General features: G+C 44.0%; 1 protein-coding gene across 4 annotated transcripts in view; it reads left to right on the forward strand.

Annotated features, from left to right (window-relative positions):
- The window catches only part of gbe1b (glucan (1,4-alpha-), branching enzyme 1b), a 600154-nt gene that overhangs the window by 298761 nt on the left and 273794 nt on the right, over positions 1-27599 (forward strand). For all 4 annotated transcript variants that reach the window (XM_041211102.1, XM_041211103.1, XM_041211105.1 and 1 more), the window contains exons 6-7: positions 18479-18569; positions 22966-23175. In XM_041211102.1, coding sequence (XP_041067036.1) covers positions 18479-18569; positions 22966-23175 — 301 coding nt within the window. The remainder of the gene's footprint in view (positions 1-18478; positions 18570-22965; positions 23176-27599) is intronic.

Genomic DNA, 27599 nt, shown 5'->3' on the forward strand with positions numbered 1-27599 from the left:
GTCCGGTCCTGCTGGGGTGCAACCCATCTAGCTTGTACAGGTCCCATCTTCCCAGAATCGGTCCCAATGCCTCAAGAATCTAAATCCCTCCCTCCTACACCATCTCTCCAACCTTGCATTCATTTGGTCTATTATCCTATTCCTGATCTCGCTACCACATAGCACTGGGAGTAATCCTGAGAGTGCTACCTTTGAGAGCCTGCTTTTTAATTTATTTTCTAGCTTCCTATATTCTGCATTCAGTACCTCATCCCTCTTTTTACCTATGTTCTTGGTTCCAATATGGACTACGACCTTTGGCTGTTCACCCATCCCCTTCAGAATGCCCTGCAGCTGCTCAGTGACATTCTTGACCCTGGCACCTGGGAGGCAATATATCATCCTGGTGGCACATCTGCTGCTGCAGAAATGTCTGTCTGTTCCCCTTACGGTAGAATCCCCTATCACTATTGTTGTCCCACTCTTTCTCCCCCACTCTGTGCAGCTGAGCCACTGGTGGTGCCACAGACTTGCCTCTTGCTGCATTCCCTTGAGAAACCATCTCCCTCAGTAGTACCCAAAATGGAAAATCTGTTGAGAGTGAGATGGACCCAAGGGGCTCCTGCACTACCTGCCCAGTGCTCTTACTCTATCTGGCGGTCACCCATTCCCTTTCAGCCTGTTCACTCTTTACCTGTGGCGTGACCGCCTCACTGTACAAGCTATCCACGAAGATCTCATCCTTGCGGTTGCTGCCGAATGACTCCATGCAGCTCCAGCTCCGAAACACAGATTTCAAATAGCTGCAGCTGGATCCACTTCCTGCAAACGTTGGTCGCCCTGGACACTGGAAGTCTCCCTGACTTCCCACATCACACAGGAGAAGCATCCACTTTGCTGAGCTGCCCTGCCTTGAATTACTCCCTTTACTTTTACTTCCTCTAGTTTAGAGAAAATTATGGACTAGAAGAAAGAGTTATCAGTTTCTACTTACTCTTCTTACTGAGGAAAGGTAGAAAATTAAAGGATCCCTCCTTCCCTCTTTAGCGAACTCCCTCTCTCACCAAACTCTCAACTGCAGCACGCTAATGCAGCCCAAAGCAGCACTCTAGTGCAGACAAAAGCAGCACCATGAACGGCTTGCTTTTATGTTGTCTGAATCTAGCTTTTGAAAACCTGTTTAAGCCAGTTAACTAATTTACTAGCTGCAGCTGCCGGCAGAGCCTGTTTTAAAACTGGACTAAAACTCACCTTCTCCCAACCCAAAGGACAGCTTTTAGTTAGTTGCTAAATTAAAGAAAGATTAGACTTTAAGTAGAAATTAACCCTTAAAAGTCCCTCTCTCACCAAACTCCCAACTGAAGCACTCTAATGCAGCCCAAAGTAGCACTCAAAGAAACATAGAAACTAGGATCAGGAATAGGCCATTTGGCCTGTCGAGCCTGCTCTGCCATTCATTATGATCATGGCTGATCATCCAACTCAATAACCTGCTCCCGCTTTCTCCTCATACCCTTTGATCTCTTTTGTCCCAAGAGCTATATCTAACTCCTTCTTGAAAACATACAATGTTTTGGCCTCAACTACTTTCGGTGGTAGTGAATTCCACAGGCTCACCACTCTCTGGGTGAAGAAATTTCTCCTCATCTCAGTCCTAAAGGGTCTACCCCATTTCCTCAAACTGTGACCCTGGTTCTGGACTCCCCCACCATTGGGAACATCCTTCCTGCATTTACCCTGTCTAGCCCTGTTAGAAATTTATAGGTTTCTATGAGATCCCCCCTCATTCTTCTGAACTCCAGCGAATATAATCCTAACCGACTCAATCTCTCCTCATATGTCAGTCCCACCATCCCAGGAATCAGTCCGGTAAACCTTCACTGCACTCCCTCTATAGCAAGAACATCCTTCCTCAGATAAGGAGGCCAAAACTGCACACAGTATTCCAGGTGTAGTCTCACCAAGGCCCTGTATAATTGCAGCAAGACATCCCTGTTTCTGTACTCGAATCCTAGTTCGAATACTAGTTCATTTGCTAGAATGGCTTTCAACTTCTCAAAAGTTGTTTGATGTTTCCCTGTCCATAGTACCTTTCATTTTTTTTCTGTAATAGGTCTGTAGTACTATAGTTATTTGCTATAGTACTGATGTTAGGTAGCTTGCATTAAAAACCACACATCCCTAGGAATCTCACTATTTCCCGCTTAGTTGTGGGGATGGGAAAGTTTGCCACTGCCTGTACCTTCACAGCTCTGGGCATTACTTGGTCCTCGACCCACCACATGGCCTAGGTAGGTCACCTGAGCCTCAGTGAACTTGCTTTTCGTGAAGAAGATAAAACAAAAGAGTATACGGTGAGCTGTTCTTTGGGTGGCCTCAATACGGTGATTCCACATTATGGCCATTTTGTTCAGTTGTCTTCCTGGATGTAATTGTATGGAGCAGATTTCCACGCTAAATTCCTGAAGGATTTCAGTTTGCAGTAGATTTCTCAGAATGGTTACTTTGCAAATCCGGGCACAATACTTCTGAGAGAGAAAGAGCGAATGAGAGAGCAAACCGCTTTGGCAACCTGTTTTAGTACAGCATGGTCTTGAATCTCTCTCCTGCTTGGTAAGACAGTCTCTTAAAGTACTCTGCTGGCTGTATATTCAAGAGAAATTCTATTAGCCCATGCTTGCTGCTGCAGTCATTGTTTTAGAACATGTAATTGCATTTTGATGTCTCACCTCAAATACATTTTCAAAGTTTAAAGCCAGAAGAGGATGGAGCCTTTCACGGGGAGTTGAGGTGCCTTTTCTTTCTAGCCCACTTGATGCAATTCAAGCTGTATATTGTATCCATCTGGCAGTCTCCATTGCCTTTAGAGGGTTTGTTTATTTTTTAAATCCAACCAGAAAAAAATATTAGAAATTTATGTTTTTTAAATAAAAGCACACCCTCGTAATGCTACACTATAATCAAGAAAGAGCTTAAGGCACTGGATACAGCAAAGGCTATGGGCCTTGACAACACTGTTTAAAAATGCATTAATGGGTTGTGAACACCATTGGCAAGCCCAGCATTTATTGCCCATTCATGATTGTCTTGGGAAAGTGGTGGTGAGTTGCTGCCTTGAACTGTTTTGCTCCAAGTGTTGTAGCTACACCCACAGTGCTAGAAGGGGAGTTCAAGGATTTTGACCCAGCGACGGTGAAGGAACGGTGCTTTAGTTCCAAGTCAGGCTTTGTGGGGAACGTGCAGGTGGTGGTGTTCCAACGCATCTACTGCCCTGTCTGTCCTCGGTGGTTGAGGCTGTATGTTTGGAGGGGGCTCTGGAAGGAGTCTTACTGAGTGCTACAGTGTATCTTGTGGACATTCTGCTACTGTGATCCAGGGTAGAGGGAATGAATGTTTAAGGTGGTGGATTGGTGCAGATCTAGTGGGCTGCTTTGTCCTAGCTGGTGTCGAATTTCTCGAGTGTTGTTGGAGTTGCACTCATCCAGGCTGGTGAAGAATATTCCATTATGCTCCTGATTTTTACCTTGTAGATAGTGGACAGGCTTTGGGGAATCAGGAGGTGAGTTACTTGCTTCAGAATTCCCAGCCTCTGACCTGCTCATGTAGACATAGCATTTAAATGGCTGGTCCAGTTATGTTTATTGTCGGTGGTAACCCATAGGATGTTGATGGCGGGGTATTCAATGATGGTAATTCTGCTGAATCTCAAGAGGAGATAGTTAGATTCTCTCTTGTTGGAGATGGCCATTGTCTGGCACTTGTGTGGCATGAAAGTTACTTTTTGCTTATCAGCTCAAGCCTGTATCTTATCTAAGCCTTGCTGCATGCAGGCACAGACTGCTTCAGTATCTGGGGAGGTACGAATAGTACTGAATACTGTACATCTCCACACCTGACCTTATGATGGAGGGAAGGCCATTGATGAAGTAACTGAAGAAGGTTGGGCCTAGGACCCAACCCGGAGGAACTCCTGCAGCAATGTCCTGGGGCTGAAATGATTAGCCTCCAACAACCACAGCCATTTTCCTTTGTGCTAGGTATGACTTCAATCAGTGGAGACCTTTCCCCCTCATTCCCATTAACTCCAACTTTGCTAGGGCTCCTTGATGCCATAGTCAGTCAAAGGCTGCTTGATGTCAAGAGCAGTCACTCTCACCTCACCCTGAGCTCCAGCACTAGCTTGCCCTTAGCCAAGCTGTTTCAGTATAGCTACATTACAGTCAGCTCCCATCAATGTGGAAAATTAACCAGGTGTGTCCTGTCAGCAAAAAGAAGGACAAATCCACCAAGCCAATTATCCCCCCTATCAGTCTACACTCGATCATCATCAAAGTGATGGAAAGTGTCATTAACAGTTCTGTTCAGTGACACTTAACAACAAATGGCTTGCTGATACTTAGTTTGGATTCCGCCAGAGGTACTCAGATGCAGACTAATTAAAACTTGGCCCAAAGATGGACAAAAGAGCTGAATTTTAGAGACGAGATGAGATTGAAGGCCCTTGATATGATGGCAGCATTTGACTGGGTGTGGCATCAAGGAGTCCTGACAAAACTAAAGTCAACAAGATCTTGGGGCAGGGCGGAGAGGAAACTCTCCACTGGCTGGAGTCATACCTAGCACAAAGAAAGGTGGTTGTGGTTGTTGGCGACCAATCATCTCAGCCAGCCCATCACTGCAGGAGTTCCTTAGGGTAGTGTCCTCAGCCTAACTATTTTCAGCTACTTCATCAATGACCTTTTCTCCAGCTTAAGGTCAAAACTGGTGAGATTCGCTGATAATTGCAGTGTTTAGATAACTTCTCTGATACTGAAGCAGTCCCTCCATGTAGGCAGCAAAACCTGGACAACACTCAGGCTTGGGCAAAGTGGCAAGTGGCAAATGCCTCTCAAGATGCGTAATGGCCGTCTCCAACTAGAGAAAATCTAACCATCTTCTCTTGACATTCAATGGCATCACCGTCACTGAATCCCCTACCATCAACATCTTGTTGGTTACCCTTGACCAGAAATTGAACTGGACCAGCCATATAAATGATGGAACTACAAGAACAAATCACAGACTGCGAATTCTGTGGCGATTAACTCACAGGGCAACAGTCAGAATTGTGATAGAACACTCGCTACTTGTTTGCCTGAGTGCAGCTCCAACAACACACAGGAAGCTCAACACCACCCAGGACAAAGCAGCCCATTTGATTGGCACCCTCTCCACATTCAACAGTCACTCCCTTCACAATTGGCGCACAATGACAGCAGTGTGTTCCAAGGCTTCTACAGCAGCACCTTCCAAACCCACGACCTCTACCACCTCGAGGGACAAGGGCAACACACACGTGGAAACACCACCACCTGTAAGTTCCCTCCAAGCTACACACTACCCTGACTTGGAAATATATCACCGTTGCTTCTCTGTCTCTGCGTCAAAATCCTGGAACATTCTCCCTAATAGGACTGTGGGTGTACCTACACCAGTTGGACTGCACTTTATACTGCAGTTAACAAATAAGTTTTAAGGAGAGACTTAAAGGAAAAGAGAGAGGTAGAGAGGTTTAGAGAGGGATTTTCAGAGCTTTGGGCCCAGGCAGCTAAAAGCACAGCTGCCACTGGCAGAGTCATAAAAACCAGGGCTGCTTCAAAAGGCCAGAATATTGAAGAGTGCAGAGGCCTTGCAAGGCTCTTGGGACTCGAGGAAAGATATGGAGAGGTGAGGCCATGGAGAGTTTGGAATACAAGAATGAGAATATTAAATTTGTGGTGTTGCTGAACTGGGAATTAATGTAGGTCAGCAAGCACAGGACTGCAGCTCACCACCAGCTTCTCCAGGGAAATTAGGAATGGATAATAAATGCTGGCCGAGCTAGTGAGCTCACATCCCAAGAATGAATTTTTAAAAAATGCATTTTCTGGTAATGAAGGTTGAAAAAATGGACTTTGAATTGAGCATCAAAGTAACTGCAAGTGTTTCTGTGCAAATATAATACAAAGCCTTTATGATTATTCAGTTGCTGTCAGTATCCTTGGAGAAATCTTTCAATGTAGAAAGTGGTTGAGTTTAAAAAGATGGTGCTTGAAAGCTTCAAGAGGCAGGAACTAAATTTGTAATCATTCAAAAGGTTGAAGATAAAGTGGACCATTAAATGTAAAATTAACTTTCTTCTTTTGCTTTTTATTTAACCAATAAATCCACTCTGGGCAGCAGAATTACAATTTTTTTCTGTTCTTCCCATCAGTGTCATTTTTATGGGCTCCAAGAGGATCTGAATGCTATCTCCCACGTGCAAATTAAATTGGAAGGGTTTGTTCAAACCATGTGAACAGAGATTTGTTTTTTTGCAGTCCCTCCTGTTAGCAGCCCACCCAGGTCATGCAGGAGTTGTGCATCTCAACATGGGTAAACTGCTGGTGGTTCGAAAACAAATGTGTAAATATATAAGGAATGCAGTTTAGCTCACTGGCACTGCTGTGCGGTTCAGTAGGTTTGAGCCTCAACTTTTGAGACTTGAGCAGAAGAAATTCATTTCTTTTATGTTTGTCAAACCTTATGTAAATTAGCTACCACGCCTGCTTACTTAACAGCAGCTGCCTTTCATGGGCTGTGAAGTGTTTTTGTATATCCTAAGGATGTGGCAAGGTGCTATACAAAAACAAAATGGTTTTTTGCCCTCTGTTATGTGATTAGTGTACTTTTTTTTAATACCAACAACAGTTTGCATATACGTAGTGCCTTTCATGTGCTAAGTAGTCACAGCATGCTTCACAGGAGTGTTATCAGACACCAAACCACACAAGGAGATATTGGAAAAGGTGATCAAAAGCTTGGTCAAGCAAATAAGTTTTAAGGAGAGACTTAAAGGAAAAGAGAGAGCTAGAGAGATTTAGAGAGGGATTTTCAGAGCTTTGGGCCCAGGCAGCTAAAAGCACAGCTGCCACTGGCAGAGTCATAAAAACCAGAACAAAAACAGAAACAGAAATGGCAGCATCGGCGGAGAAGAAAAGAGTTCACGTTTCGAGTCCTCATAACCCTTCGACAGAACTCAACCAGTTCTGTCGAAGGGTCATGAGGACTCGAAACGTCAACTCTTTTCTTCTCCGCCGATGCTGCCAGACTTGCTGAGTTTTTCTAGGTAATTCTGTTTTTGTTTTGGATTTCCAGCATCCGCAGTTTTTTGTTTTTATCAGAAACAGAAATACCTGGAAAAACTCAGCAGGTCTGGCAGCATCGGCAGAGAAGAGCACAGTTGACCTTTCGAGTCCTCATGACCGGACATGAGGACTCGAAACATCAACTGTGCTCTCCTCCGCCAATGCTGCCAGACCTGCTGATTTTTTCCAGATATTTCTGTTTCCGTTTTTGTTTTGTATTTCCAGCATCCAGTTTTTTGTTTTTATCTCTGTGATAAAAACCAGGGCTGCTTCTAAAGGCCAGAATATTGAAGAGCGCAGAGGCCTTGGAAGGCTCATGGGACTCGAGGAAATTACAAAGATGTGGAGAGGTGAGGCCATGGAGAGTTTGGAATACAAGAATGAGAATATTAAATTTGTGGTGTTGCTGAACTGGGAATTAATGTAGGTCAGCAAACACAGAACTGATTGATGAACAAAATTTGGGGTGTGCTTGAGGGTATAAGCAGCAGTGTTTTACACGAATTAAGTTTATGGAGGATGAAAAATGAGAGTCCTGTTGGAGGACATTAGAATAGTCAAGTCTGGAGGTAACAAAGATGTGGGTGCAGGTTTCACCTGAGATAGTGGTGGACACGGGCAGTTACAGAGGAGTACTTTCACTAATGTAGATATGTCTATCTCTCGTGAAAGAACACGTGAACCTATCTCATCACCCCTCTGTGTCCTCCAGGGATAACCATACCTTGACACTATTGCATACAGCTAAAAGTAATGCAGTACAGATTTTAACATTCAATTCTGTCACCTATTTTTACCCTCCCTTGCACCCCTGCCCCCTTGTGGGCAGATAGACATTGCATATTTTTTTGCTGGCCTTGGCATCTATGCCTCAGTGGATAATGCTCTCGCCCCTGAGTTGGAAGGTTGTGGGTTCAGGCTCTGCTCCAGAGGGAGTATCATACTCTTAGGAGGTGCTCTCTTCCAGATGCCCATCTGCCCCTTCAGTTGGACATAAAAAGATTCCATGGAATTAGCTTGCAGAGGAACAGAAGAGTTCTCCCTTGGTGTACTTGCCAATATTTATCCTTAAACCAACAACACCTAAAATCTGAACATGTGGTCATTCTCACATTGCTGTTTGCGGGAGCTCGTGTGTATAAATTGGCTGCTGCATTTCTTATGTAACAACAGTGACTACACTTCAAAATACACTGCATTGGCTGTAAAGCACTTTGTGATGTCCTGAGGTCATAAAAGACACTATACATGAAATTCTTTCTTGCACTTTCCTGTGTCCTCACCAAAATGTTGGAAGTTTACTTTGTTGACAAGTTAATATTTCAGTTGATGTGTTGCCTTTTCAGAACTGCAAACCAAGAGATTAAAAAAGCCCCTTCGTAGAACTAAACAGAAGGACGAGGTTTTGGGAGAGGAGAGATGAAAGTGGAGTCAGATAAGCTGCCTCTTGTCATACAGAAGCCATTAATGAGTTTAATAATGTATAAATTTTTTAAATTAAAATGCTGTAAATTCATGAAGTGCTGCAGGCTGATGTACAAAGCCTTGGAGACAGAGAGATTAACAGCAGGGTGGCAAACTGGAACATTGGTTAGATGGTTCAGGTTAGAGAAGGAGCATTGATTCAATGTTTCCCTGACTCATGTTAGGTTGCTAAATTTTTGTGTAGTCTCAGTGTGTTTCTTTTATATTTCACATAAAAATTGGACAATCAGGAAAAGGGAAAATATTCTGGCAATTGACTAGGGATATATACCTTGTTTTTTTAAAAGTACTCAGTTGTGGACAGAAGCAACACTATGGGGATGCTAGAAAGCTGAAACAAAAATAAAAAGTGCTGGAAAAATTCAGTTCCATTTTAAATTCTTTATTACTTTTTTAATTCTTTAATTGGACATCGGTGTCACTGGCAAGGCCCATCCGTAATTGGCCATGAGAAGATGGTGGTGAGCTACCTTCTTGAACCACTGCAGTCCATTTGACACAGGTACAGATTTTGATCCAGTGACAGTGGACAATGACAGAAGGAGTGGTGATATATTTCCAAGTCAGGATGGTGTGTGGCTTGGAGGAGAACTTGCAGGTGGTGGTGCTCCCATGTACCTGCTGCCCTTGTCCTTCTAGGTGATGGAAGTCATGGGTTTGGAAGGAGCTGTTGTTGAGTTGCAGCAGTGTATCTTCTGTATAGTGTACACTGCTGCCATTGTCCGTTGGTGGGGGAAGGAGTGCCGCTCAAGCAGGTTGCTATGTCTTGAACAATGTCGGGCTTCAGTTGGAGCTGCATTCATCTAGGCAAGTGGAGACAATTGCATCATGTTTAGTTTCTGGGCAATGGTAACCTTCAGGATGTTGATAGTAGGGGATTCAATGATGGTAATGCCATTGAATGTCAAACTGCATGGCACGAGTATTACTTGCCACTTTTCAGTCTAAACCTGAATGTTGTCCAGATCTTGCTGCATATGGGCACAGAATGCTTCAGTATCTGAGGAGTTGTGAATGGCACCAAACACTGTGAAATCATCAGTGAATATCCCCGTTTCAGACCTTATGATGGAGGGAAGGTCATTGATGAAGCAGCTGAAGATGATTGAGCTTGGGACACTACCCTGAGGAACTTCTGTAATGATGTCTTGGGGCTGAAATGGTTGACCTCCAACAACCACAACCATCTTCCTTTGTGCTAGGTATGACTCAAACCAGTGGAAGGTTTTCCTCCTGATTCCCATTGACTTCGGTTTTGCTAGGACACCTTGGTGCCACAATCCAGTTAAATATCAAGTGTAGTCACTCATCTCCTCTCTTGAGTTCATCCCTTTAATCCATGTTTGGATCGAGGTTGTAATAAGGTTAAGAGCCAAGTGGACCTGGTGGAGCCCAAATTGAGTATCAGTGCTCAATTAGTTGTTGCTAAGTGCCACTCGATAGCACCGTCGATGACATCTTCCGTCACTTTGTTGATGATCAAGAGTAGACTGGTGGGGTGTATTTGGTTGGATTGAATTTGTCCTGCTTGTTACGAACAGGACATACCTGGGCAGTTTTCCACATTGTCGGATAGATGCCAATGTTGCAGCTGTACTGGAACAGCTTGGCTAGGGGTGCAGCCAGTTCTGGAGCACAAGTCTTCAGTACTATTGCTGAGATGTTGTCGGGATCCATAGCCTTTGGAGTATCCAATGCCTTCAGCTCTTTCTTGGTATCACATGGAATGAATCGAATTGGCTGAAGACTGGCATCTGTGACGCTGGACACCTCAGGAGGAGGCTGAGATGGATCATCCACTTGGTACTTCTGGCTGAAGATGGTTGAGAGTGCTTCAATGATGTCTTTTGGACTGATGTGTTGTGTTCCCCCATTACTAATGATGGGGATGCTTCAGAAGCTGCCTCCTCCTCCTGTTAGTTGTTTAATTGTGCATCACCATTCACAACTAAATGTGGCAGGACTGCAGAGCTTTGATCTGATCCATTGGTTGTGGGATTGCTTAGCTCTGTCTATTGCATGCTGCTTCTGCTGTTTGGCATGCTAACAGTCCTGTGTTGTAGATTCATCAGGTAGACACCTCAATTTTAGGCATGCCCTTCTGCATTCTTCAATGAACCAGAATTGACACCCAGCTTGATGGTAATGGTAGAGTGGGGGATGTGCTGGGCTGTGAGCTTATGGATTGAATACTATTCTACTGTTGCTGATGGCCCACAGTGCCTCATGGATGTCCAGTTTTAAGCTGCTAGACCTGTTACAAATCTATCCCATTTAGCATGGTGGTAGCCACACACTTTTCTCCTTTCTCTGACAGCTATTGCAGCAAAGTATTCCAAATATTAATAACCTTACTCATGGCAAGGGGAGGGCGATGGGCTGAATCTCTTAATTGCCAGAATGGTACCAGGGATGAGAGACTTTAGTAATGTAGAGACTCTAAATAAGCTGGGATCGTTCTCCATAGAATAGAGAAGGTTAAGAAGAGATTTAATAGAGCAGTTAAAAAATCATGAGTGGCATTGATAAAGTAGATGGGGAGAAACTGTTTCATATAGCTGGAGAATTGGGAACCAAAGGACCCTGGTTGTTTTTAAGATAACTGGCAAAAGACTCTAGGTTGAGATGAGATTTTTTTTATTACAGAAAGTTATGATGATCAGGAATGCACTGCCTGAAAGTGGGTAGATGCAGATTCAGTGACAACTTTCAAAAAGGTATTGGATAAATACTTGAAGGATGATAGTTTTTCAGGACTGTGGGCAAAGAATGGGGGAGTGGGACGAATTAGATAACACTGTCACAGAGGCAGCAGAGGCACAATGTGTCCAAAGGTCACCTTATGTGCTGTATAATTCTGTAATATTGCATTTTGTCTTTCTACTGATACTCCTCAGTCTTTCTTCCCTCACTGATGAATCATCAATCAGTGGAAAACATCCCTTACTGCTTATCCTTTTAAGACAGTTCACAATTTTGCAGACCACCGTTCACTACCACATAACTGTCATAGTTCCAGTGTGAAATACCTTCACGATAATGTCTTTGTATCCATAACCTGTCATTTCTGCTATCATTCTTTGCTTGGCTGCAGTATAAAAACCTGCTCAGAATTACCTGAACTGCTTAATTAGCCTAACCAAAGTCTTGTACAAATTCAACATCACTTCCTTGCTTTTTAATGAGCTAGCACCATTTATAGGACCCAAAATCTCATTTCCTTTCTTTTTTGCTTTATTTTACATGCAACCTAACTTTTAAAGATCCTTATATCTCTAATCTCTGTTCCTCCACTCTTAAGAGCCTTAACGTTTCTAGGTACTGGCCTAAGGTAAACAATATTGAAGTTGGCTGATAACCGAACTGGACGGTATGGCAAACGTTGAAGATAAATTTAAAGTGACATTGACAGATTAGTGAAGTGTGAAGGTTGGTGGTCAGGGAGTACATAGTTCATTTCTAGGATCTTCAGCTACTTCATCAATGACCTTTCTTCTGTCATGAGGTCAGAAGTGATCATCTGATGATTGCACAATATTCAGCACCATTCGCGACTCTTCAGATACTGAAGTAGTCAATGTCTAAATGCATCAAGACCTGGACAATATCCAGGGTTGGGCTGACAAGTGGCAAGTAGCATTCGCACCACACAAGTGTCAGCAATGACCATCCCCCACAAGAGAGAATCCTTGACGTTCATTGGCATTACCTTCACTGAATCCTGGGGGTTACCATTGACCAGAAATTGAACTGGACTAGCCATATAAATACTCTGGCTAGGTCAGAAATTAGGAATCCTGCGATGAGTAACTCACTTCCTGAATCCCCAAAGCCTGCCCAACATCTACAAGGTACAAGTCAGGAGTGTGATGGAATAAAAAACAAAACCAGAATTACCTGGAAAAACTCAGCAGGTCTGGCAGCATCGGCGGAGAAGAAAAGAGTTGACATTTCGAGCCCTCATGACCCTTCACCAGAACCAGGTGATTCCAAGGAAGGGGTGAAATATAAGCTGGTTTAAGGTGTGCGTCTGGGGGAGGGGGGGGGCGGGGGTGGGGGGAGAGAAGTGGAAGGGGGTGGTGTGGTTGTAGGGACAAACAAGCAGTGATAGAAGCAGATCATCAAAAGATGTCACAGACAACAGAACAAAAGAACACATAGCTGTTCAAGTTGTTGATATTATCTAAACGAATGCACTAATTAAGAATGGATGGCAGGGCACTCAAGGTATAGCTCTAGTGGGGGTGGGGGGAGCATAAAATATTTAAAAATAATGGAAATAGGTGGGAAAAGAAAAATCTATACAATTTATTGGAAAAAACAAAAGGAAGGGGGAAGAAACAGAAAGGGGGGTGGGGATGGAGGAGGGAGCTCAAGACCTAAAGTTGTTGAATTCAATATTCAGTCCGGAAGGCTGTAAAGTGCCTAGTCGGAAGATGAGGTGTTGTTCCTCTAGTTTGCATTGGGCTTCACTAGAACAATGCAGCAAGCCAAGGACAGACATGTGGGCAAGCAACAGGGAGGTTTGGGTCATTCTTGCAGACAGACTGCAGGTGTTCTGCAAAGCAGTCGCCCAGGTTACGTTTGGTCTCTCCAATGTAGAGGAGACCACATTGGGAGCAACGAATGCAGTAGACTAAGTTGGGGGAAATGTAAGTGAAATGCTGCTTCACTTGAAAGGAGTGTTTGGGCCCTTGGACGGTGAAGAGAGAGGAAGTGAAGGGGCAGGTGTTACATCTTTTGCGTGGGCATGGGGTGGTGCTATAAGAGGGGGTTGAGGAGTAGGGGGTGATGGAGGAATGGACCAGGGTGTCCCGGAGGGAACGATCCCTACGGAATGCCGATAGGGAGGGTGAAGGGAAGATGTGTTTGGTGGTGGCTTCATGCTGGAGTTGGCGGAAATAGCGGAGGATGATCCTTTGAATGCGGAGGCTGGTGGGGTGATAAGTGAGGACAAGGGGGACCCTATCATGTTTCTGGGAGGGAAGAGAAGGCGTGAGGGCGGATGCGCGGGAGATGGGCCGGACACGGTTGAGGGCCCTGTCAATGACCGTGGGTGGAAAACCTTGGTTAAGGAAGAAGGAGGACATGTCAGAGGAACTGTTTTTGAAGGTAGCATCATTGGAACAGACGCGACGGAGGCGAAGGAACTGAGAGAATGGGATGGAGTCCTTACAGGAAGCGGGGTGTGAGGAGCTGTAGTCGAGGCAGCTGTGGGAGTCGGTAGGTTTGTAATGGATATTGGTGGACAGTCTATCACCAGAGATTGAGACAGAGAGGTCTAGGGAGAGAAGAGAAGTGTCAGAGATGGACCACGTGAAAATGACGGAGGGGTGGAGATTGGAAGCAAAATTAATAAATTTTTCCCAAGTCCCGACGAGAGCATGAAGCGGCACCGAAGTAATCATCGATGTACCGGAGAAAGAGTTGTGGAAGGGGGCCGGAGTAGGACTGGAACAAGGAATGTTCCACATACCCCATAAAGAGACAGGCATAGCTGGGGCCCATGCGGGTACCCATAGCCACACCTTTTATTTGGAGGAAGTGAGAGGAGTTGAAGGAGAAATTGTTCAGTGTGAGAACAAGTTCAGCCAGACGGAGGAGAGTAATGGTGGATGGGGGTTATTCGGGCCTCTGTTCGAGGAAGAAGCTAAGGACCCTCAGACCATCCTGGTGGGGGATGGAGGTGTAGAGGGATTGGACGTCCATGGTGAAGAGGAAGCGGTTGGGGCCAGGGAACTGGAAATTGTTGATGTGACGTAAGGTGTCAGAGGAATCATGGATGTAGGTGGGAAGGGACTGGACAAGGGGAGAGAGAAGGGAGTCAAGATAACGAGAAATGAGTTCTTTGGGGCAGGAGCAAGCTGACATGATCGGTCTACCGGGGCAGTTCTGTTTGTGGATTTTGGGTAGGAGGTAGAAGCGGGCCGTCCGAGGTTGGGCGACTATCAGGTTGGATGCTGTGGGAGGAAAATCCCCAAAGGAGATGAGGTCAGTGACAGTCCTGGAAACAATGGCTTGATGTTCAGTGGTGGGGTCATGGTCCAGGGAGAGGTAGGAGGAAGTGTCTGCGAGTTGACGCTCAGCCTCCGCGAGGTAGAGGTCAGTGCGCCAGACAACAACAACACCACCCTTGTCAGCGGGTTTGATGACGATGTCAGGGTTGGACCTGAGAGAATGGAGTGCAGTAAGTTCAGAGAGAGAGAGAGAGATTAGAATGGGTGAGAGGAGCAGAGAAATTGAGATGACTAATGTCGCGCCGACAGTTCTCAATGAAAAGATCAAGAGAAGGTAAGAATCCAGAGGGAGGGGTCCAGGTGGAGGGAGAATATTGGAGGTGGGTGAAAGGATCTGTTGAACGGGGAGAGGACTCCTGCCCAAAGAAGTGAGCCTGGAGACGAAGAAGGCGGAAGAAGAGTTCAACATCATGCCGAGCCCGAAATTCATTGAGGTGAGGGCGTAAGGGTATGAAACTAAGTCCTTTGCCGAGCACTGAACGTTCAGCATCGGTGAGGGGAAGGTCAGGGGGTATAGTGAATAATATAGTGAATATAGTGTGATGGAATATTCTCCACTTGCCTAGATGAGTGCAGCTCCAACAACACTCAAGAAGCTTGACATCGTTCAGGACAAAACAGCCCACTTAATTGACACCACATCCACAAACATTTACTCCCTCTACCACCAATGCATAGTAGCAGCAGTGTGTGCCATCTGCAAGGTGCACTGCAGGAATTCACCAAGGTTCCTTAGACAGCACCTTCCAAACTCTCGACCACTACTATCTAGAAAGACAAGGATAACAGATAGATGGGAACACCACCATCTAGAAGTTCCCCTCTAAGTCACTCACCATCCTCACTGGGAAATATATTGCCATTTCTTCACTGTCGCTGGGTCAAAATCCTGGAACTCCCTTTCTAACAGCACTGTGGGTGTACCGACACTACATGACTACAACAGTTCAAGAAGGCAGCTCACCACCACCTTCTCAAGGGCAACTAGGGATGGGCAATAAATGCTGGCCTAGCCAGCGAAGATCACATCCTGTGAATGAATAAAAAAAAAATTAAAACCAATGATATCCCAAAAGCTATTGTGGAACTATGTTTACTTGACAGGAGGGTCAAACCCAGAATTTGGTTAGCTTGGCAAGAATGGGACCAACATAGGGAATGCCTAACTACCTAGTCCAAAGACCACACAGCCTTGTCCAGGTTCTTGGAGCAAAATGGAAGTGGTCATCTGTAGCCACCTTGGGTGATCACAATGATTTGGTGGGAAGAGGCTTGACAATTCCACACCAATCTCCTGTCCTTTTTTTGGAGGCAGAACAAAAGAGTTCCCTATACTTATATGTATATATATATATATATATGTAACTTATCCCTGGAGCACACTATTACCCCAGCCTGCCAACCTAAAGTTCCCCTATTTTACCCAATTTACTTGAATGAAGCTTGAGTGGTTTATGGATATTATACAGACCCATTCCCTGCCATCAAGAACTTTTGTATTCCAATCTCAATAAAATGAAATGTTTACTTAACTTGTAGAACTGAAATGAGATTGAAATGCAATTGTGGAATAGTATTTGCATTATTGCAAGGAATAAAATGGAGAATTACTGATCACAATGATTACAGGAAATATCTTATAATGTTCGGGACCATTACCGCAAGAACCAGGCTTCAGAGCTTTATTTTTCCTTTGAACCCCTGGAGGAAACTCTTCATTACAATGATCTGCATCCACAGTATTGACCTATTTTATGTTGTTTTGAATTATAAAAGTTAAATTGAATCTTTTGTTTCTTATATAGCACCAAAATAAACTCTTCCTCAGATCATTGCCTGTGGTCAGGCACCCCTTCTCATCCTATTGAGCTGTCCAAAATCTTTGCTTTCCATCTTAGTCAACAATTAGATGGTTAAATCATTGAATAACACAGCACGGGCTGCCATTAGGCCCATCCAGCATGCACTGGCTGTTTGAAAGAGCTACTTAACTAGTCCCACTCCTTCTCCTCTTTCTCCATAGCCCTGAAAATTGTTCCCTAGCAAGAACTTGTTCAATTTTCCTTGGAAATAGGCAACCCTTCCCATCATGTGGTTTGCAGGCTTCTGTCTCATAAGAATGTGGTTTGCACCGTGATGGTCAACTCTGTTTTCAGCATCGCCTAACGTGGCTCAGGAGGCAGGAGGCCCACTCTTGCATCACAGTCTCTGTTGCATTTGCTGCAGAGGAAGACAGTGGGCTGAGAAGGTGCATAATTCACTGGCCTCAGTTTTCTCTGGATCCACTTCTCAGCCAGCTGAGATTTTTGTTTCTGCCTGCTGCTTCTAATGCCCCTCCAAACAGTCAGCCCCCAGATGACACACTGTCAGCATCTGTCTCCCAGTTATCAGAGTCAATATCCAACATCGTCATAACTCACTTGCAGGTGTCCTTGTAGTGAAGATATGGATGCCATGAGGTTATGACTCAATGGCCAGTTCACCGTACAGAAAGTCTTTGAATATACAGCCATATAAAAGAGGACAGTTTCTCTTTGTTGTTGTCTGTTCAAGAAATGCTTTTACTCTGCTGCAGTGTTGAATGAGTTTTACTTTCCCCCCCTTCTGTTGAGTGTTGTGAAATATCTGAGGAACTTTGGCGGTTGCTCAAAGAATGTTAAAACATTTAATTAAGGCAATGCTGAAAGCCTTAACAGATTTATGTGTTATCTGGAAACACCAATGAATGGAAACAGAAAATATAACCAAGGCTGAAAAAGTTTTGGTGTGGAATTCTCCTTTCTCTGCTGCAAGGATCAAGAACCTGAAAGGCTTTAGGGGTCAGACTGTTTGAAATGTGACGCAGCTCTTGACTCTTTAAGATACCCTAAGGTAAGATGCAGCCAGGATTAGATTTTTCAGGAGTCGGTTGTAAAACTATTGTTGTTGGGGAGAGTTGAGGGTAACCTCAGCATTTCTTGGCAAGATTGGGTCCTGGAGCAAGCTAAGCATACACTCATTGTTAAGCCAGTGATGCCTGCGCTGGCTCAGCCACGTTCATCAGATGGATAACGGCTGTATGTCCAAAGATTTTCTGTATGGTGAATTGGCCACTGGATCATGACCACGTGGGCATCCATAACTTTAGCAGGACATCTGCAAGTGAGTTATGACGATGTCAGACATTGACTCTGATAACTGGGAGACAGATGCTGACAGTGCGTCGTCTGGGGGCTGACTGTTTGGAGGGGCAGTGGAAGCAGCAGGCAGAAACAAAAATCTCAGCTGGCTGAGAAGAGGGTCCAGAGAAAACAGAGGCCAGTGAATTATGCACCTTCTCAGCCCACTGTCTTCCTCTGCAGCAAATGCAACAGAGACTGTGATGCTAGATTGGGCCTCCTGCCTCCTAAGCCAGGTTGGGCGATGCTGAAAACAGAGTTGACCATCACGGTGCAAACTATTGTCTTATGAGAGAGAAGCCTGCAAACCACATGATGGGAAGAGTTGCCTATTTCCAAAGGAAATTGAGCAAGTTCTTGCTAGGGAACAATTTTCAGGGCTATGGAGAAAGAGGAGAAGGACTGGGACTAGTTAAATAGCTCTTTCAAACAGCCAGTGCATACTGGATGGGCCTAATGGCAGCCCCCTGTGCTGTGTTATTCTATGATTGATTTTGTGATTATAGCCATCTAATTGGTGACTAAGAGGGAGAACAAAAATTTTGGATGGACAGCTCAATAGGACGAAAAGGGGTTTCTAACAACAGGAAATGATCTGAGGAAGAGACTATATCGGTGCTATATAAATGCAAATTATTGCAGAATAACCTCATCTTAAATTACAGATCATTATGTTGTTTTTCTCCTTTTGCAGGTTATAACTGTATCCAGCTGATGGCCGTAATGGAGCATGCTTACTACGCCAGTTTTGGTTATCAAGTTACCAATTTCTTTGCTGCTTCAAGGTATGACCAGTCTGCTTTTCTTTTCCAAGGGCCACTTTCTTCCTGAAAGTTTGGGAAATTAGAAAAACCTTAAGTTGTAGATGAAGTTTCATTCTGGCGATTTCCTGAATAGACTTTCATCACAGAATCATTCAGTTCAGACTGAGGCCATTTGGCCCATCATGCCTGCGTTAGCTCTTTGAAAGAGCTGTCCAATTTATCATACTTCCCTGTCCTTTTCCCATAGTTTTGCATTTTTTTCCCTTCAGGTATTTATCCGATCTGATTTGAAAGTTGTTATGAGCAGGTGAGAGCTGGCTTCCCTCTATACAAGCTCCTTGGCTGGGCACAACATAAGTTTAAGTTGCTTTTTCACGAGGATATGCCTTTTCCAAATCCAAATGTATTTAATTATTTAAGCTGAGAGCAATAAGGTTTTCTCAGGTCAAAGAGCAAATTTATTGACTACTAAATCTCTCACACACTCCAGTATCAGAAATAAGAGAAGTTATAGTCCAATAAACAGTTAAGTGTCCTTTGATTGTCCAGGTGACATAAATTTTTAAATGTTATGGCCGATTTGGATTAGTTGGTTTCATGGATACAGTCAGATGTAGAATATTTTGCATTTATTACAAGATCTTGTTTCGCTGGTAGATTTCCAGTAAAGTTGGCTTCCAAAGTGGGTTTGTTCCAAAAGAGAGGGGGAGAGAGAGAGAGAGAGAGAGAGACCCCAGCTTTCACCCTGTTTCCTGTGCTGAAAACTTCCTTACAATTTCTCTGCAGTAACTGCAGCCCGACCTGAAATACTTGACCCATTGTGTATTTCCAAGAGGTTCTGGGTGGGCCTGTCTTTGGAAGCCATTGTTTCAATATCTAGCACTTTGCATTTTAATGTCCTTTCCTTAGACAGTGACGAGCTTTGTTGGGTGTCTGGATTATAGGAAATGTCTCTCTCTTCACACTCCCCTGAGGGTGGTTTGTTTGTTTTTCATCTTCATCTTGGAAGGTGGCCTTGCATTTTTAAGTAGTTTGTTCTATCTCATTTCAACTTGCAAAATTTCCAGTCAGTTGAAAGTTGAAAATTCCTATTTTCAAAAATAAATGTGCATAGCCTCCTGACAAAGTTACCATTAAATCTGCTTCCACCACCCTTTCTAGCAGTGCAATCCAGACCATATCAACTCGCTGCATGAAAAGAAAAAATCCTGATGTCTCCATTTCTTTTGTCAATCGCTTTAAATTTGTGTCCTCTGGTTATCGATCCAATAACCGCTCCTGGGAACAATTTATACCTATCTACTTTATCAAGATCCTTCATGATTTTTGAACACTTCTGTCAAGTATCCCCAAATCTTCTCTCTGCCATGAAAGGCAATTCCTGCTTTTTCGATCTCTCCACCTAACTGGAGTCTTTAATCCAAGGTACCATTCTAGTAAATTTCCTTTGCACCCTCTCCAAGGCCTTGATGTCTTATCTGAAATGTGGCCCCCAGAATGGTTGCAGTACTCCAGATACTCCAGCATTTTAGGGACATTAAATAAAACTTCCTTACTTTCGTGCTCTTTGCTTCTATTGGTGACTCCAAGGATCTCATATACACTTTTAACAGCCTTCTCAACTTATTTTGCTGCCTTCATTTATACACCCAATGTCCTCCTGAAGTCTGCTACGATCATCCTCACTTCCATTTCTGAAATTTGTGTCCACTGTAAAATTTGTAATTATGCTTTGTGCAAATCATTAATAGGCATTAAAATACTTCCCCAACCCAAGTCTGAAAAAAAACCCCATTCATTACTACTTTCTGCTTCTCTCCCTTAACCAATTTTGAATCCATGAAGACACTTGTAGTCTTCAATTTTAGAAGGATGTCTATTATGTGGTACTTCATCAAATGCCTTTTGTAAGTTCAAATACACAATATCAATCACACTATTTTCATTCACTCTATTACTTAACTGTTCTTTATTACAGGTGGAAATGAGACATTAACCCAGGGTGGGTGGGCCGGCCGGTGTGTGTGTTCATTTAGAGAACCTATGGCACTATTTTGAAAAAGAGCTGGTATTTTCCTCAGTATCCTGGGTAACATTACTGCTTCAACTAACCACCACAAAAGTAAAGTTACAATTGAGATAGCTGCTGGAGAGATCCTGCTGTGTTCCAAAAGCAGGCAGAGCAGTAATTGCACTTTCAAGCAATTCATTGTTGGTGAAGGGTTTGAGATGATTTTGAGAGGTGTGATAAGACATTACATAAATGCTAATACCTATCCCCATCCCCTGCTCCTCTACATGCTAAGATTACAGCAAAGTGTAATGACAGAGGTGTGAAATTTTTCATTCTCTGTCCCCATGAGCTGTGAGAAAAAGCCAGCAGCCCATTTACAGTTTCTGTGCTTCCCCAACTGGTTGCTGGAGAGAGCATTTGAGCAGTTTGACACCGAGGTAAAGCTTTGCTCTGTGGTTTTTCCAGGTCTGCTATTGCTGGAAGAGATTAGATTAATTAAAAGTATTGTTGTGTGGAACTTTTACTTTTTCTCCAGTAGTCAGCTGGTACCTGTATATTAAATATACTTATGAAGGAGCTGGTGCTCTTTAACTAGTTTATCCTCAAATGCAGGGTAAATAATAAAATGTTTTCCTTCTGTATAGACCATTACTTATCCAAGACACTGAATAATTTATTGAAATACAGTAGCTGTCAATATTTGGCAAATGCAGTAATCATCTTTTGTACAAGCAGCAATGGGTGCCCCCACCTCTCTCTCTCTCTATCTCTCCGCCCCCCACACACACACCTTAAACCAGCTTATATTTCAACTCTTTCTTGGACTCAAACTCAAGTTCTCTCGAAGGGTCATGAGGACTCGAAACGTCAACTCTTTTCTTCTCCGCCGATGCTGCCAGACCTGCTGAGTTTTTCCAGGTAATTCTGTTTTTGTTTTGGATTTCCAGCATCCGCAGTTTTTTTGTTTTTATCTCTGTGTTTAATTGACTGCCACTGCTCTTCAAGAAATGCCTACATCCTTGAAGAAGTTCTGTTCCTCTCTGCGACAAGATTTCCGTATCTCTCTGTTGTCTTGCTACAACCACACCCCCACCTCTCTCTCTCTCTCTATCTCTCCGCCCCCCACACACACACCTTAAACCACCTTAAATATTTCAACTCTTTCTTGGACTCAAACTCCAGTTCTGTCGAAGGGTCATGAGGACTCGAAACGTCAACTCTTTTCTTCTCCGCCGATGCTGCCAGACCTGCTGAGTTCTTCCAGGTAATTCTGTTTTTGTAATGGGTTGTATGACTTGTTAAATAGGAACATGGGTAGCCATTCAACATGAGTCTGCTGTGTAGGAACACGAAGCCAGTCATTGTTGACCCATATCTTAATTCCACCTTACTTGCCTTGGTTCCACAATCCTGCTACTTGTGTATTTTGATGAGGATACCAGGAAAGCTCCTTGTTTCCCTTCAAATGCCATAGCATCATTAACTTCCATAGCTTAGTCATTCGGATCCTGGAGTGAGGCTTGAACCCATAGTCTTCTGACTCTGTCATAGGTTCTGTCTTCTGAAGCAAGATTGAATGAGAATAAGCAGAAGGGAGATAACTGGGAGCTAAATTGGACAGCTCTTTTGAAGAACCGGTACAAGATATGACAGGCGCTGTAAGTGTGTGTTGATTACAGTTCACAGGGCCTGGAGAAGCCTTTGCAGTCATACGTAGGTTGTCTGTAAGTCTTTATTTACTCTTAGAACTATTTACAAATATACAGTAATGGGTACAAGCTAGGAGCTATCTCCATGCTTGCTGGTACACACAGCTCTGTCCAACACTAGACTGACCCTGGGTGTGGGTCATGTGCTCTTTTACATCACTCTGTGGATGGTACTGGACTCAGTCCCACGTTGGCCCTACACGTGCCAGACTCTGATACCACAGTAAGATTCTGTGATCTTGAGGGGTTTTTTTGAGCCTGAAAGTCCAATGGAGGTTGTATTTTTTTCCTCTTCTTTTGTGTTAGGGGGTGATGCCTGGCCATTGGTCGCAGGTCTGGTTGGAATTTAAAAGAGCTCAAGCTGTGAACATTGGAAATGTTTTTATTCTGGAAGGTTGGCGGGGGGTGGGGGGAGGTGGGGTGTTGGGTTGGGGGGGATGCATGTGGCAGACGGTTTGTTGATTAGATGCAGTGGAAAATGTCATTGCTTTACTGGCACTTGTCTTTCTATGTGCTTTCAGCGCTGCTTGTGTTTTTTATTTCTGTATTGATTTTGGTCAACAACAAAAAAAAAGTGACAGGCTAGTTGTGAAGACATTTATGTAAAGACCCAGAAAGCAATAAAGATCAGCCACTTTTAAAAGCAAGTGAAAAGAAAAAAATAACGGTGCTCCTTTATGTATTTTGTGTGCAGTCGCTATGGGACCCCTGATGAGCTGAAGGAGCTGATTGACATAGCCCACTCGATGGGACTGTTTGTGCTACTTGATGTCGTGCACAGCCATGCGTCGAAAAACACGGAGGATGGCCTCAACCTGTTTGATGGGACTGATTCCTGCTTTTTCCACTCGGGAACTCGTGGCACCCACCTGCAGTGGGGCAGCCGGCTTTTTAACTATTCAAAGTAAGTGATTTGAAAATGTCTTTCTCGGCCCATTAGTGTTCGCTTTTTTCTTTCTTCACTGTTTCTCCTCTTCTCTTGATTTATATAATAAATACCCCAAGCTGACTAAGGCCTGTTAAGATTTTCTTGTAGACAGCATCCTGCTGTTGAAGCTGAACAAATTCTTTGTAACTCTCTCTAATTAATTCTCCAAGGGCTCTTTCAGATGGATATTTTTGAAAGTTTTGCCAGAAGACAGTGAAATCAGAAACACTTTGTTTGAATTATAATTTTCCTGATTCCTTTCTTCCCCTCGACCTTGATGATGCTCTGTTTTACATTGATCCAAATCAAATGACAGTGAATCACAAGATGGGGCCTCTTGCTGGATTTCTGAGCAAGGTCACCTGGCAGAATCCAAGAGGGTGATTGACAATACAGGACTGTCTGCCTAGCAGTCCAGCAGTTCTGAAGGCTTGTTTGTCTAATGTTATGCTGGTTGCTCAAGGTGCTGTGTTGTCTCATGTTTACTCTACCTGCTCCAGACATCCTCTACTCTCGCTTCCACCGCTGCCCTCTATCCACCTCTCACCACTCTCTGCCACCTGCCCTTGCTAGATTGATAGATTTTTGCACTCTAATGGGATGCAAAATTGCTAGAGGGATTTGGCAGGAGTGTGGAGTTGAGGTAGAAAATTGGCTATCGTCTTATTAAATGGTGGAGCAGTCTTGAGGGTGCATTTGACCCAATCCTGTTCCTGTTTGTTATCAAATGGGAGCATTAGAAAGGAGGAGTGAGTAAACGAGGATTGTCTTACAGTTCCATTTTCCTGGTGCCCTTTTTCTAAAATAACCAATAAGGAGACAACTACATTCCCACAGTATCAGCAGCCAAAATCTAAACTCAAGTTCCACCCCTTTTAAACATAAATAATTGTACCATAAAACAAATTAAACTTGAAAGTTCAATGATAATGCTATTGCTAGTGTCTGGTACACTCTGCAGTTCCTACTAGCCTGCTGATTGCTGAAAACACCAAGTATAATGGTGGTCACAGTCACTCGAGTGGGGACGAGACTAGAAGGGAGGCGGCAAGGCAACTACCTTGCAGAGGCTGAGCGCCAACTCTTAGGCACTTCTTCCTATTTCCCAATGGACCATGACCCCACCACCAAACATCAAGCCATTGTTTCCAGGATTGTCACTGACCTCACCTCCTCTGGAGATCTTCCCTCCCCAGCCTCTAACTTGATGGTCCCCCAAACCCCACTTCTACCTCCTTCCCAAAGTCCCCAAAAGGACTGTCCTGCCAGACCCACCGTTTTAGCTTGTTCCTGCTCCACTGAACTTATTTCTTCCTATCTTGACTTTTTTGTTTCTCCCCTTTTCCAGTCCCTTCCCACCTAACTTGATGATTTTTCTGATGTCCTGTGTCATTTCAACCATTTCCAGTTTCCTGGCCCTAACAGCATCCTCTTCACTATGGATGTCTAATCCCGCTACACTTCCATCCCCCACCAAGATGGTCTGATGGCTCTGTGCTTCTTCCTTGAATGGAGGCCTGAACAATCCCCATCCACCAACATCTTCCTCCACCTGTCTGACCTTATTCTCTCTCTGAATAAATTCTTCTTACACTTGCCTCACTTCCTCCAAGTAAAAGATTTGGTTATGGATACCCATATGAGCCTACGATATGCCTGCCTTTTTGTGGGGCATACGAAACATTCCTTGTTCCAATCCTGTTCAGGCCCCACCCACAATTCTTTTTCCAGTACACCGACGGCTGTATCACTGCCGCTTCCTGCTCTTGTCCAGAACTGGAAGAATTAATCCATTTTGCATCCAATATCCACTCCTCTTTCACCTTCACATGGTCTGTCTCTGACATTTCCTTCCCTTCCATGACTTCACTATCTCCATTTCTGGGGCTAGACTGACCACTAATGTTCATTACAAGCCTACCGACTCCCACAGATACCTCAACTACAGCTCCTCAAACCATGTATCCTGTAAGGACTCTGTTCCATTTTCTAAGTTTCTACATCTCCGTCGCATCTGTTTTGATGATGCTGGACATGTTCCCTTCCCCTCCCCCTGTCAGCATTCCGAAGGAACAGTTCGCTTTGTGACACCCTGGTCCACTCCCCCATCACCCCTGACATCTCATCCCCTTCCCATGGCACTTTCCTGTGCAATTGCAGGAGGTATAACACCTAACACCCTTACCTCACCATACACTCCTTCCATGTGAAGCAGTGATTTACTTGTACTTCTTTCAATTTAGTCTACTGTATTCGCTGCTCACAAAGCCGTCTCCTCTATATTGGGGAGACCAAAAGCAGACTGGGTGACCGCTTTGCGGAACACCTTCGCTCAGTCTGCAAGCATGACCCCGACCTTCTGGTCGCTTGCCATTTCAGCTCACCACCTCGTTCTCGCAGTCACATTTCTGTCCTCAGCCTGCTACAATCTCTCATTGAAGCCCAATGCAAAATGGAGGAACACCATCTTGTCTTCTGATTTGGCACTTTACAGCTTTCTGGACTCAACATTGAGTTCAACAACTTCAGACCATGAACTCTGTCCTCCATTTTGAATCCCCCCCTCCCCCCGCCCAGGTGCCAGATTGTATCTTCTTCTCGTGTTTTTGCTTTCAGAGAGCGTTGACCTTTATTCTGCTATTAACACCTACTCTGGACCAATACTTTCTTTCTTTATACTTTCATTGCCACTTCCTTTGCCTTTGGTTTCATGACATCTTTGTCATTTAATCTGCCCTGCCCTCTAACCTATCCCTTGACTTTCTCTTTTGCTCCACCTGCCCTTCACCCCTTTTTCAACAGCATAAAACCCATCATATTCCTGCCTCTCTTCAGTTCAGAAGAAGAGTCATACTGGACTCAAAAGATTAACTCTGTTAGTCTCTCAACAGATGTTGCCAGACCTGCTGAGTTTTTCCAGCACTTTGTGTTTGTGGAAGAGTAACTACCCTTCCCCGCAGCCCCCACCTCCCCAGACCTCCTCCTCTGCCATCTACCCATTAATATTGTTTCATGGCCCAAATGATGTATAGGGCAACAATTATATTGTCCATCAGTGTTATTGGGGAGTGTTCAAGTAGAACTCCAGCTTCCCTGCAACCCTAACTATAGAAATACTGAAACTATTTGTGTATCTGCTGAGAATAGCTAAACCAACATGCCTGGATAGCCAAATCTGTCCATCCAGTTTGTGTAGTTGAGCTGCTTTAACTAGCTTGAGCTGTCGGAGGAGCTTGCAAGTTTCTGAGGCAACTGCTAAGGCAGGAATGTCTGTGGATAACGATAAAGGTTGAAGAGGTTGCAGCTATTGGACATGGTTTGGAAAGGAATTGAGTCTTTGAGGAGCCGATTCAGTGATTACCTTTCAAAGGAAGTTTAAGTTACATGTTTTGTGAGGTATTGTGCTCCGAAAGAAGTTAAAGCAGTTTGTCAGAATTATCAGCAGAAGAGCTGATGGTATTGTAGGGTGAACAGAAGAGAGTGGCAAGATCAAACACTGGGGGAGCTCCTGAAATTAGTTCAGAGCAAATGAGCCTTCATAACGAAACAGACGGTTGGAGAGTTCAAGAACATTAATTGTTCACCATGTGGCAGTAACTTGTTTAGAAACGTGCAATGCTGAATCCTGTTATAGCTGCACATAACAGTAAATTATCTGCTGAACTTAGTGCCTGCTGAGTCAGTGTTGAAATCGACTGTTGTAGAACTTGCTCCTGATCACTTTTGAGAATTATACGTGTGTACCTGAACCTGCACAAATTCCTATTTACACTAGTCTTATGTTCACATGCCTACACTGGCTACCGGTCTGGCAACATCTCAAATTAAAAATGTTAAGCCTTGCGTTCACTCCCCCCATGATCTCGCTCCTCCCTCTCTCTGTAATCTCAATCAGACGTGCAAAGCCTTTGTGATTTCTGCCTTCCTCCAATTCTGGCCTTTTGCCCATCCCCGATTTCCTTCATCCTTACCACTGGTGATGGTGTCTTCAGCTGCCTCAGTCCGTCAGCTCTGAAATTCCCTACCTAAACCTTTCAGCCTCTCTACATTTCTTTCCTCTAAGACGCCCCTTAAAATTTATCTCTTAACTGAGTTCTTGGTTAACTGACCTTGTATCCCGTTATGTAGCTTGACATTGTTTTATCTGATGCTCCTGTGAAGCTCCTTGGGACTATTTGGTTATGTTAAAGGGACTATATAAATGCAAGTTGTTATTGGAATTGTGTATTTCTTGTGACTTCTAACCTCTGGCACCATCCACAGCTGCGAGCATTATATAACAGAATTTGATACGAGCCACATGTGGAGATATTAGGGCAGATGGCCAAAAATTTGGTCAAAGATTTGAGTTTTAAGGAGCATCTTAAAGGACGAAAGCGATGTATGGAGGCTGAGAGATT

Source organism: Carcharodon carcharias, chromosome 18 (assembly GCF_017639515.1).
Source record: "Carcharodon carcharias isolate sCarCar2 chromosome 18, sCarCar2.pri, whole genome shotgun sequence".
NCBI classification, from domain to species: domain Eukaryota; kingdom Metazoa; phylum Chordata; class Chondrichthyes; order Lamniformes; family Lamnidae; genus Carcharodon; species Carcharodon carcharias.